This window comes from Malus domestica, chromosome 08 (genome assembly GCF_042453785.1).
Source record: "Malus domestica chromosome 08, GDT2T_hap1".
Lineage (NCBI taxonomy): Eukaryota > Viridiplantae > Streptophyta > Magnoliopsida > Rosales > Rosaceae > Malus > Malus domestica.
The window spans coordinates 9,082,394-9,094,560 of record NC_091668.1 but is presented as its reverse complement, the minus strand read 5'-3'; the positions used below and the strand labels follow the sequence as shown (position 1 = coordinate 9,094,560).

At 38.6% G+C, this 12,167-nt stretch overlaps 2 protein-coding genes across 2 annotated transcripts; one reads left to right on the top strand and one right to left on the bottom strand.

Annotated features, from left to right (window-relative positions):
• Nucleotides 1-695: 695 nt before the first annotated feature.
• LOC103410787 (uncharacterized) lies at nt 696-2,576 on the bottom strand. Its single transcript, XM_029106925.2, has 6 exons — nt 2,502-2,576; nt 2,135-2,229; nt 1,891-2,029; nt 1,678-1,803; nt 1,484-1,574; nt 696-1,226 (listed from the first exon to the last, which is right to left on the bottom strand). Exons 2-6 carry the CDS (start codon nt 2,215-2,217, stop codon nt 1,075-1,077), a joined length of 591 nt encoding a protein of 196 aa, XP_028962758.1. The 5' UTR covers nt 2,218-2,229; nt 2,502-2,576; the 3' UTR covers nt 696-1,074.
• A 149-nt stretch (nt 2,577-2,725) lies between these two features.
• On the top strand, nt 2,726-12,167 carry LOC114826513 (calcineurin-binding protein 1). Its single transcript, XM_029106924.2, has 19 exons — nt 2,726-3,019; nt 3,128-3,202; nt 3,570-3,689; nt 3,783-3,823; nt 4,046-4,257; nt 4,391-6,261; nt 6,455-6,652; nt 6,756-7,418; nt 7,598-7,839; nt 7,963-8,173; nt 8,271-8,426; nt 8,755-8,912; nt 9,015-9,207; nt 9,325-9,704; nt 9,899-10,079; nt 10,222-10,451; nt 10,604-11,264; nt 11,541-11,619; nt 11,788-12,167. Exons 1-19 carry the CDS (start codon nt 3,017-3,019, stop codon nt 12,018-12,020), a joined length of 5,907 nt encoding a protein of 1,968 aa, XP_028962757.2. The 5' UTR covers nt 2,726-3,016; the 3' UTR covers nt 12,021-12,167.

The following is a 12,167-nucleotide window of genomic DNA, read 5'->3' as shown; positions in this document are numbered from 1 at the left end:
GCATACTGACAAAGAACATAGAAGGCATACTGAATTTGTTAAGAGTTTAGACAGGAATAGCGGTTAATTGACAAGGCAACTTTATTCTTATTAATTACTTGAAATTAATTAACAAAAGCTTCATAATTATATATAAAAAATGAATAAATATTAGACACTTAAAAGGGCAAATTTGGCATCGCGCAGTCTTGTATTCTACACCTCGTATAACGCAGCCTCCCGACGGCGTCGTTCTTCACCTCACTGTTTCATTTGGCTTCACACAGGACTTAACGACTCCAAAGTTGCAAGGATGGTTTCATTTCATGTTGGGGAGCCTGGCTGTGAACTAGAGGTTTATAGCTTAAACCCTATAAGGTTGGAAAATGATTGGTAATTAAAATTTTAGGGTGTTAATGTAATGTCTTAAATGTGAAGAGTTTTGTGAAAACTCACTAAACTTCAGTTGTGTTAATATAATCAACTCATTTGTGGATCTTGTTTATGCTTTCCCTACAAAATAATCTCGTGATCCAAGAGGTCTTAATTGACATATCATTCTGGCAAAAGCTCACTTAGAACGGAAATCGATTAGTTATTTAATTATTAATGTATTATTGTAAACATTATGTTTGTTGTAACTTTGTATTTGTTCGATCTAGAGTGAGTCTTTACAAGAATAATCTTTCAATGACTTTAAAAATAATCCATCCAAATTATACCACATCAGTGTATTCATTCGATCCGAGAAGAATGAGATGACTATTTTGAAGTGTTGATAACTGTTTACATTTGAGAAAAAATAAAGAAAAATAAGAATGTAAATTAAGGGACTGAATGTGCTATAAGTAGCTACAAGTGATTTCATCGTCCGAGTGCATGCCAAATTTGAGATAATGTGCTAAATCTTCCCAACAGGTAACAGAAAATTAAGAAGCACCACCATTCGGATTGTAAGCCAAACAAGAAGTGCTTCCTCCAAAAGTTGCTTCTGAATTCAAATCTCTATACTTCAATGCGCTGTAAAGTGGAAATGCAGGATGATACCGAAATACCAAAATTTGACGAAGCCAGCTGCTTTTGTGAGTCCGATGTTCAAGAATCTTTAGAAGCATTCTCATCCACCCGCGGCAGCAAAAACGGTGGAAGGAATGACGGTACGGTGAACGCCAAGGCCAAACACACCACTACAAAGCCTACAACCCACCAAGCTTTGTACGGAATCCCCAATAGTAGTTCATCACAAACTGCCACCAACATAAAAGAGATGAACTTTGTTACAAAAGCAAATTGTAACAGGAAAATCTACAGTAAAGAAGAGGGAGATTGATAAAGAAAAACATTTACATACGGGAGCTGTTATTGGCAAGCCATGCAACTTAAAGTGCAGTTTGCAGATGGCTTTTCGAGTGCCAATACCAGCTCCTTTTTCGTACCAACTTCTCGTGCAAAGTTTACTGTAATTAGTGGCATGATGGCAGCAATTGATTGATATCTGCATTACCTATGTTGAATATGATGTGTTCCCTCTCTTGCACATTTGGTATTGCAACAACCCCCTCAGGCTCCACACTCACCAACACAGACATTTCACCCTGAACAGTCATCAGAGTTCAAAAGCTTACAGGGCATCTCGGAAAATGCAAGTTATAGTGCAACAATGCATCCAATTCAAAGGGTCAGTGGAAAAAATCGAACCTGATCATCAGAGCCAAGACTCTCAGTCTTGAAAATAAGCTTTTCCGTATTTAGTAATCTTCGGTTCCCGGTCAGCGCCGATTCCAAGTCCCCTTTCTTGAGTTGCAAGGAAAAGCTAGCCGGTATCTATTAACACGCATCAACAGAAGTTATGGAACCCATAAGAGGATTGCTGAACAGCACAAAGCAAATTAAAAGTTGAGAAATACATACAGAAGCAGGATATGATATCTTCACTTCATACGAAGTATAAGGCTTGAGTCCATGAAGCCGGTAAAGGCATGAACCCGAATGCAGCGGTAGAGTCTCCCTCCACAGCTCTTCACCAACCTTCAAAACTTTGATGTCTGTCCTGTAAAAGGTGTAGAGCAGTGAATTGGGTTTAAGCCAATGCGCCTAGAGAACGAAATCAACGCAGAAAAATTTGCAAATTGGGTTTCATTCGGGTAATACTAACGCGTTTGCCTCGCTTGAATTTGAGCAGCTGATGATGATGCAGATAATGCAGAGGCTGATCAAAAGATTACGAATTCGACGCATAGCTTCCTGAACCTGACCAACCAGAATAACACATTTCAGCGGTTTTCCTTCTTCATTGGCGCATTTCATCAAACATTTGGTGGGTAACAAAAACCGCAGAGTAATCAAGCTAATAACTTTATATAAAGCAAGAAATAAACAACCCCACTGGAGCTCCATAATCTACGAAGCAAAGATACTGTCGTTTTGGTTGAAGAAAGAACACAATTCTTCCAGCAATTTCATTTGATCATTCCAAATCAAAGAACGACAGTTGTTTTTGCATTCAAGCTAGTTTTCCTTACCTTTCTAGGAAACCAAACAGAAGAATGATCGATCGGCGGCAGAATTTAGGGCTTACAGAATCCCGCAGTGGGCTTACAGAATCCCGCAGTGCTAGATTGCATATTAATTTTCTCGGGAATCGATCAGTGAATATTTTCTCAGGAACCAATCAGTCGGCAACCAGCTCTAAACGAAGCGTTCAGAAAGCAGCACTATAGAAGAAGAAGAAAGCACTAAACGCACCGTTTCGGTCGTTCTAAATTTCTTATTACGAGTTAACTTAAAAAAAAAAAAAAGTTTCTTATTACTTCATAAAACCGCTAAAACGACGCACTCCGGTTGCCGTTAATCGTCTTCCTACCGAAATCTCCCTCGCTCAATAACAATAACAGCTACTCAGCCAGCTCTGATCGAATTATATTTTTGGGGTTAATTTTGCAGAGCAAAAACCCTAATCCCCTTTTCAGTAGATAGAATTAGTATTAGCTGAACAGAGTCCCTCTCTGCAACTGTTGCTGCATTCGAATTTTCGACAATGGTGAGTAATTCGAACGCTTCTTTTATTCGATCGAGTTTATTTTATTTAATTTAGTTTTTTTCGATTTTGTTTTCGGTGTTCGGGTTCTGAATTTCTATGCTTTTTCAGTTCTCGATTGCAGCTATCAATGATACGGAGTCCAAAGGCAAATGGGAACCTTTAGCTCCCACCAAAGAAGCTCAGGCATGCCTCTCTCCTTCTCTCTCTCTCTACTTTTTCTGTTACAGTTCAGCTATTATTGGGTTGATTTAGCTCAATGAGTTGGGATTTTCTGGGATAGTATATTAATTTCAAGCACCTTTAGCAGAAGTCAATTTATTGCGGTCAAAGGAGAGAAATTTGAATTCTGTGTAGCATTAATATTTGGGAAGTTTATTGTACTTCTTATCATTGTTTCAATAAACTGAGTGAGCCGGAAAATGTGAATTGGACCCGGGTTTTCTGTATGGTAGCCCGATTCATAAGTGTTTAGATTTTCTCAGCTGAAGATGTTTTCTTTTTCTGATCAGTGATTAGATAGAGTTCATACTGTTTAGTTTGGTCATGGCAGGAATTCCATCTTTCACAAACATATCATGAAGGACTTCACAAATTGCAAGTCAAGGAATACAAAAAGGCTGCTGAACTGTTAGAATCCGTCCTAAAAGATCCTCTTATAGAAAATGCGCAGGTGAGCGTATGACCTTCAGCGGACATTATTTAGATGGCAGTCTTGTTGTTTGTCTATGAATAGGTAGTTATACTTGTTTCTATTGCCATGCAGGTGGATGGTAGTGTTAGTGATTGCCATCTATTGCAACTCAGGTTTGGATTTCTGCACTACTCCATAATATACTTTGTGCAATTCTCGGAGTCGGTGTACAAATTTCTATTTCACATAGGAGGAATCAGTCTCTTGTAGAATTTTAGTTTTGTAACTTTTCTCTCACTAATATTTTTGTGAGAATAAAAAGGATAAAAAGAAAAAAAATGAACAAGATGTCCATAAACATCTTTCTCCAATTATATTTTTCATGCCGACTGCAGATTTTTGGCTCTGAAGAACCTTGCCAATGTTTACCTTCAACAAGGTTCAGCATATTATGAGAATGCTTTACGATGTTATCTTCAAGCTGTAGAGATTGATACCAAAGATTCTGTTGTCTGGAACCAGCTGGGAACATTGTCATGCTCAATGGGTTCTCTCAGTATATCCCGTTGGGCATTTGAGCAAGGGCTTATATGTAGCCCTAATAATTGTGAGCAATTTATGATGTTTGAATTATTTTTCTCTACATCCATACTAAAATACATGTCCTATATTCATAATGATGGGCTCAGCACCATATTTTGACAGAGTAATATTATGTCTTCTCTGAAATTTTTATGCAGGGAACTGCATGGAGAAATTATTGGAAGTTCTTATTGCTATTGGTGATGAGGTTGCATGCCTTTCTGTGGCTGAGTTAATTTTGAGGCATTGGCCATCACATTCTCGTGCTTTGCATGTCAAGAGAACCATTGAGGAGTCCGAGCCAGTTCCATTTGCTCCTAGAGGTATAGATAAGCTAGAACCTAAACATGTCCGTCTAAGATTCGTTGACAAGAGAAAAGCTACTGATGAAAATCTAGAGGAGGGCGCTGCATCCAAGAAGCTGAAGCAGACCATAGATCTGAACCTTGCAGAAGCTTCTTGGGCTGCTCTTGTTGATGCACTCTTGGATATCTTACTCCCGTTGAATGGGTGTCAGTCTGAGATGGGGGAAGCAAAATCATACCGATCTGGAGATGTCAGATTAATTTTGCATTTACCTCCTAGTTCAGAGAGTACCATAGGATTTGAGGAAAGGAAAGGGTTTAACTTATCCCCAATCAGTGGAAATGCTGTATTTGGTGATTGTAACACTGAACGAACAGGTGTTGTTTTAGAAAAAGCAACAAATTTTCTAGACTTCCAACCACAGGAAAGGCGGAGTACTCGTCTTGAAAGGCTTAGAAGCCGTAAACCGGGGAAAGAAGATATTGAATTTGCTAATGGTAAGGATCAGGCCAAGGCTGTACTTCAATATCTAGAACCTTTTGTTGCTGGTAGATCAGGAAGCAAAGATTCTGGTCATAGTTCTGTTTCATGTCCTGATCAAGCTAATCCATGGGATACCGAATATGGTGACGTGTCCAGATTTATTAAAAAAACATCAAATAACTATGGTGCTTTCCATGTGGCTCATTTGCTTTTAGAGGATGCTGCCAGTAGAGGTCTTTTGTATCAGGATGCATTTGTTAAGTTCTTGGAGTTGGAAAGAATTACAAGGAATTGGGGGAAGGATAGGAGCCCTGAATGTTGTCTTTTTCTTGCTGAACTTTATTATGATCTTGGGTCGATGTCTTCCGATGTTTCCAGGCTATCTGAATTCATGTCTGAGGCATCTTATCATCTTTGTAAAATTATCGAATCAGTAGCTGTGGAAGATGAATGTATTTTTGGGCTTAAGAGATTCTTTGGTACTGATGGAATGTCCGTGAACACCTCTGTTCGTCAGGATGTATCATTAGGTGGTTCTTTAACAAGTAACAGTTCCTTCTGGGTTCGTTTTTTCTGGTTAAGTGGACGGTTGTCTGTTTTGGATGGCAACAAGGAAAAAGCCCACCAAGAATTCTGTATTTCATTGTCTCTTTTGGAAAAGAAGGAAAATACGAATGATTCCCAATGTGTGATCCGCCTTCCATATTGCAAGGTTGTTAAAGAGTTAACCATTTATAGAATTCTCCATGAAATTAACATTTTAAAGGTTGATTTCTTGATGAAGAAGACTTTGGGTGAGATGATTGAGAAGGAAATGTACATGGAGTGCATGTCCTTGCTTGTTCCACTTCTATTTGCAACAAAAAATGCTCCCCCTGATGCATTACCCTTGCGCTTAGCTGATAAAGGCGGAGAGGAAATTACTTCTGTTGAACTATCAGCACTAGACATTTTAATCAAAACATGCGAGAAGACAAAGCCTATGGATGTTGATGTTTATTTGAATTGCCATCAGCGGAAATTGCAAATCCTTATGGCAGCAGCAGGGATTGATGAATGCCTTGGTTCCTGTAAATCCTTACTATTGAAATCAGGATCAAACACTCGCTATGCTCCTGACGTAGACACCAAAGAAATTGCAAGCAAGCAGTGCTGGAATTTATTGGTTGCAGAGGAAGTGAAGGCTATTTCTCAATGTGTGTCACAAGTGAAGAACTTGATTGATCAATCTGGGGCTTCTGTAAGTCAATCAATATTCATGTATAAATAGCTTTGATACTTGATCATGCTTACCTCAAACTGTAAAATTCAGTACATTTTTTCCAATTAAACAAAGATTTAGGTTTTCAAAAGTGAATTAACTTTATGGATCAGTCTAGAGATTTTGTAATTTCATGTTTTGTGCAGTATGTAATTATATCTTATGCTTGCAGGACACTATTCCGATGAGCAGCATAGGTGATATGCAATGCTTGCTCTTGTCAGTAATGTACAACGTTGCAAGCATATTCCTCTCTAAGAAGTCTGATCTAGCAAATACTGATCAAATTGAAAGAAGTTGCTTCATTGAAGCTTCCATCGCATTCTGCAAGATTCAGCACCTCAACGCCATGATAAATGTTAAAACTCAAGTGAGTCTTGTGAACTCAAGTTGCTCATACAATGAACTCTTTCAGGAATATTTTTTGTTTCAATCTCCTTACCTTTTTTAAATTTTCGGATTTTGCGTCGTAGGTGGACTTAATTGTGACAATGCATGATTTACTCGCTGAGTATGGGCTTTGCTGTGCCGGGAAGGGTGGTGAAGTGGAGGAAGGAACTTTTCTTAAGTTCGCAATTAAGCATCTGTTGGCCTTGGATATGAAGTTTAAATCTAACGTTAACTCATCAAACCAGGAAACAACTCAATCTAGTGAGCAGCTTTGCCTAAATTGTCCTGCCAAAATGTCTCCCAAGGAATCAAAATCAGATACTGATTTGGAAATGGTGCACACTCGAATAGATGATACAAGTGCTGTAGGAAAGGATGCTTCTGAAGGGATACCTTCCAAAAGCACTTCACTTGAGAATGCCGTAGATAAAGACAGCATGGAATTGGAAGGTGGAAAGCCACATGTAGATGGGTCAGGTGGCAAGTTCAACAGATCCGAAGAAAGTGATCACTTAAATGAAGCTGGAGATGAGCTCATTGAAGATGAAAGGGAGGAACTTGAGTTAAAAATTGATTATGCATTGGATCAGTGTTTCTTCTGCTTATATGGTCTAAATATTAGATCTGATTCATCCTACGAAGATGAGTTAGTTGTGCACAAAAATACTAGCCCCGGTGATTACCAGACAAAGGAACAGTGTGCTGATGTTTTTCAGTACATACTCCCTTATGCAAAGGCTTCTTCTGTGAGCTCCTCCCTACCCTCTCCTTTATTTTTTTATTCCATGTGATTCCGTACATTGCATGTGCCTATCCTCATCATTACAATTTATCACAAGGGTCCTAATGACAAGGCCTTGTAGCACCCACAGCTATTTAGTTTCCCCAACCTTTATTTGGCTACTTGTATACCTGTATGTTGCAGAGGACAGGATTAGTTAAAGTTCGACGAGTGCTCAGAGCCATACGCAAACATTTTCCACAACCACCAGAAGATGTTTTAGCTGGAAATGCAATAGATAAGTTCTTAGATGATCCTCATTTGTGTGAAGATAAGCTCTCAGAAGAGGCTGGGTCTGATGGTTTTCTTGAAACCATAACAAAGATTATACTCCCGGATGCGAATGCGAGAAACCTTAAACAACAGAAGACATCACCAGTTGGGAGGTATAAATAAATAGATTTCCTAATTTGTATTCGAAAATAATTGTTCTCTCAGTTGAGGGTTAATTCATAAATTTCATAATTCTTAGAAGTGATCTTTCTAGTTGTATTATTGAATAATGGCAGCTCGGAGCCGTATCTGGATGTCTATTGCAACTTGTATTATTTCCTTGCCCTGTCTGAGGAAATGAATGCTACTGATAAATGGCCTGGCTTTGTGCTTACCAAGGAAGGGGAAGAATTTGTACAACATAATGCAAAGCTCTTCAAATATGATTTACTTTACAATCCTCTACGTTTTGAAAGTTGGCAGAGACTCGGAAATATCTATGATGAGGTAGTTTTTGTTGTTTATCATTCTAATTTGTGAATTCTGTAGAAACCAAAAGATTTTGGTGTGGAAAAGTTTCATTTTATAATGATCATTTTTACAGGAAGTAGACTTGTTGCTAAATGATGGCAGTAAGCACATCAATGTGGCAGGATGGAGGAAGAATGCAACTTTACCGCAAAGAGTTGAGACAAGTCGAAGGAGGAGCAGACGGTGTCTATTAATGAGTTTGGCTTTGGCAAAGACACCAGTTCAGCAGGTAAGACCCCTTTCTTTCCTATATGTTATTGTACTGGTGGGGAGTGGGGTCTTGTCTTTTCTCTTTCTTGGTCATGTTGGCCATACAGGTCCTTTGAGATTTTCGTATTTTTTTTCAATTGGCAGAATGTAAGACCAAATAAGAAGTCTAAAATTGTTTTGATGGGGGCCATCTTGTGCTGGATCATGAATAGATTTTTTATTTCTTAGCATGCCATTAAGGCAAACAAGAAAAAAAAGCTAGTCCTTTTTGCTTGATTTTGGATATTAGAATACCCTTGGGATGTGTTTGATAAATGTAATGAATTTTTTCTCATTTTGTGGCTCAGTCTGAGATACACGAGTTATTGGCATTGGTGTACTATGATAGCCTTCAAAGTGTGGTGCCATTTTATGATCAGCGAACTGTTCTACCTGTGAAGGATGCAGCATGGATGATGTTTTGTGAGAACTCAATGAGACATTTTAAAAAAGCTTTTGCTCATAAGTATGCCCTCTTTACTACATAGTTTCATTTTTCCAGACAAAAACTAACCACTTCATGTGCCATAATCAAATGGTAATCTGTCTGTGCTTTCTTCTGTATCAGGCAAGATTGGTCACATGCTTACTATATCGGAAAGCTCTGTGAAAAGCTCAAATTCTCTTATGAGACATCGTTGTCATATTATGACAAAGCTATTGCTCTAAATCCATCAGCTGTAGATCCAGTCTACAGGATGCATGCTTCGCGCTTGAAGATACTTTGTGCATGCGGAAAACAAAATCTAGACGCTTTAAAGGTTGTTTCTTCTTAGAGATGTCTGCTCAACTGATTTCATTGAAATAATTTGTGGACTTGGAGACTTTTTATATCCTACTATTGTACATGTTTTGAAATTAATCTTTGGCCCTTTCAGGTTCTTTCAACATATGCCTTTAGTCAATCAAGAAAGGATTCTATCATGATGATTTTAGGTAACATGGATTCTGAAAATTCATATTCGCCTAAGGATAAAAGCACACAAGAAAACACTGGGGAGAAGAATGAAGATTTACTCAAATTAGAGGTGTGGAACATGCTTTACAGCGATTGTCTTTCTGCCCTTGAAACTTGTGTTGAAGGGGAGCTTAAACATTTTCATAAAGCCAGATATATGCTTGCTCAAGGTCTGTTTAGAAAGGGGGAAAGTGGTGCATTGGAGAGGGCAAAGGACGATCTCTCCTTTTGCTTCAAATCATCTCGCTCATCATTTACAATAAATATGTGGGAGATTGATAGCACGGCCAAAAAAGGAAGGTACAACTTTAATTCTGTGCAACAGTTATGTTTTTCGAAAGTTATAGGAAAAACCCCATTTCAATAGTTTAAAACAAAACCATCTAAGGGAAAATCCTTCCAGTTCAGTTCAGTTTGTTTGTTGTCCATGTTGTTAGGTAGCTTGAAATTATAATTCATATGAAACTAATGGGATATTCTTCTCTGTTTATCAGGCGGAAAACTCCTGGTGTTTCTGGGAGTAAAAAGTCCCTTGAAGTTAACTTACCTGAAAGTTCTCGAAAATTTATTACTTGCATTCGGAAATATCTGTTGTTCTATTTGGAACTGTTGGAGAAGACTGGAGACATCTGTACTCTTGAACGTGCTTATATATCTCTTCGAGCTGATAAGAGGGTAATAATTTAACCTCTAGTACATTAGTAGTTCAAATTACTGCTAAAACGGCATTGCCTCATCAAGCTGTTCTTATTCTGTTGCTGATGTATTTTTTTTCTCCATCAATTTAAATGGGATCTGACTTGATTCCAAAATTCAGTTTTCACTATGCATTGAAGATCTTGTTCCAGTTGCACTAGGGAGGTATGTTAAGGCCCTGATTTCATCCATACGTCAAGCTAAGACTGTTGGCTCTGGTGCTACAAGTAATTCCGAGCACATATTGGAGAAAGTGTTTTGTTTGTTCATGGAGCAGGGGAACTTATGGCCAGAAATATGTGCTTTGCCTGAGATTAAAGTCACAGAGACGTCGGAAAGCAGTTTATATGGGTAAGTTGAATCTCAACTGCTTTCTAAGCCTCGATCCTCAAATTCTAATTAAACTTGAGTGATTAACTTCAGAGTCCTGATCTATTTATGTTATTATTTTAAACAAGATGGTTCTCCTTCCAGATTCTAATGATCTCCTCGTACTTCTGCAGATTTCTTCATGAACATATAACAACATTGGAGAAAAATGGCAAGCTGGACACTCTTGAAGCCATAAATGAGAAGATACGGAAGAGGTTTAAGAATCCAAAATTGTCAAACAGTAACTGTGCAAAAGTTTGTAGGCATGCTTCCATTGCTTGGTGTCGATCTCTTATACTGAGCTTGGCACAGATCACTCCCACGCAGTCTGAAATCACCAGTGAGATTCAGGTCCTTAAGCCATCAGATATGCTGGAAAATAGCGAGCTGCTTTGTGTTGATCTACAAACAGATGAATTATGGAGTTCAGCATTTGAGGACCCAGCCCATTTCAAAAGTCTCGAAGAAAAACGGAATCCTATTTTCTCTAAAATAAAAAATTTGATAGTTAAGAAAGCTTCGGATGAGAATTTGGAGGTTGCCAGCTCTCTGCTTCGATCTTCTTATAATTTTTATCGTGAGAGCTCCTGTGTGATGCCCTCATCTGGTGTCAACTTGTATTTGGTTCTGTCTTGGTTAGCAAAGGATACACAATTGAGGCCGACCATGGATGGCGCCGAAATCCTTGACCTTAGCATTCCAAGAAAGCTTCTCTTGTGGGCTTACACATTACTGCATGGCCGTTACACAAACATCTCTTTTGTTGTAAAGCATTGTGAAGAAAATGCAAAGGTATGGAAACTCAAACGCCAAAAATCTAATTTCTCTGTAGCCAGATCTTTCTCTTTTTGGGTTTAAACTTGACTGCAGCAGTCTGAAAACATTCAGAAGGGCCCGATGACACCATAAAATGTGTTTCTCTTGGTTCTTTTATGTTAAGAAACCCAAACATAATGTCATTTAGAATACGTCCGCATAAAAGCAGAACAACTTCTATACAAGTTTGAGGTAATTAAGGAAATAAATTTGAGTAACCCGTGACAAGTTTATTGTGGTTGTGTTTTGCAGACTAAATTGAAAAAAGGAGCTGGAACCTCATCAGTGTCCCCGAACACAAGCATACCCAATACCGGCATTGTGCATACAGGTGATTCAACTTCTTTCTTCCATATTTCTTGTCGAACACAAAGTACTCGCATTAAAAGTGTGCTTCTCAGCTTTCGGGGGTGAAAAAAGCATTGTTATCTTTAGATTGTTGGAGTTCCGTGGATGTAATATTTTAACTCACGCAACCACTGAACATTACTGGTTGCAGGTATTGCGAGAGATGGAGCCGACCATACTGGAACCGGTGACGCAGAGGCCACTCCAGTGAAAACCATGGCACCCACCTCATTTCCCGAGGACTCCATTCAATCTGCCAATCCATCACCTTCCAGCATACATCAAGCGGGTTTATTTGCTTCTCCCTTACTGCAGCATTGCAATAACAGCGTTACAGAGAGGAGCAATACAACAGCAGATGGAGGAGGTTCGGACATAAGTTGAATTGCAATCGGCGAATTACATGTAGCTAATTGTATCAATGTTGTAGATATGTTCTCCTTGTTAATCTCACTAGGCTAATGTGATACCCAACTGAAAGCAACGTGCTAAATGGCTGATATCAATGATATACAACAAGGCTTTTGGAGA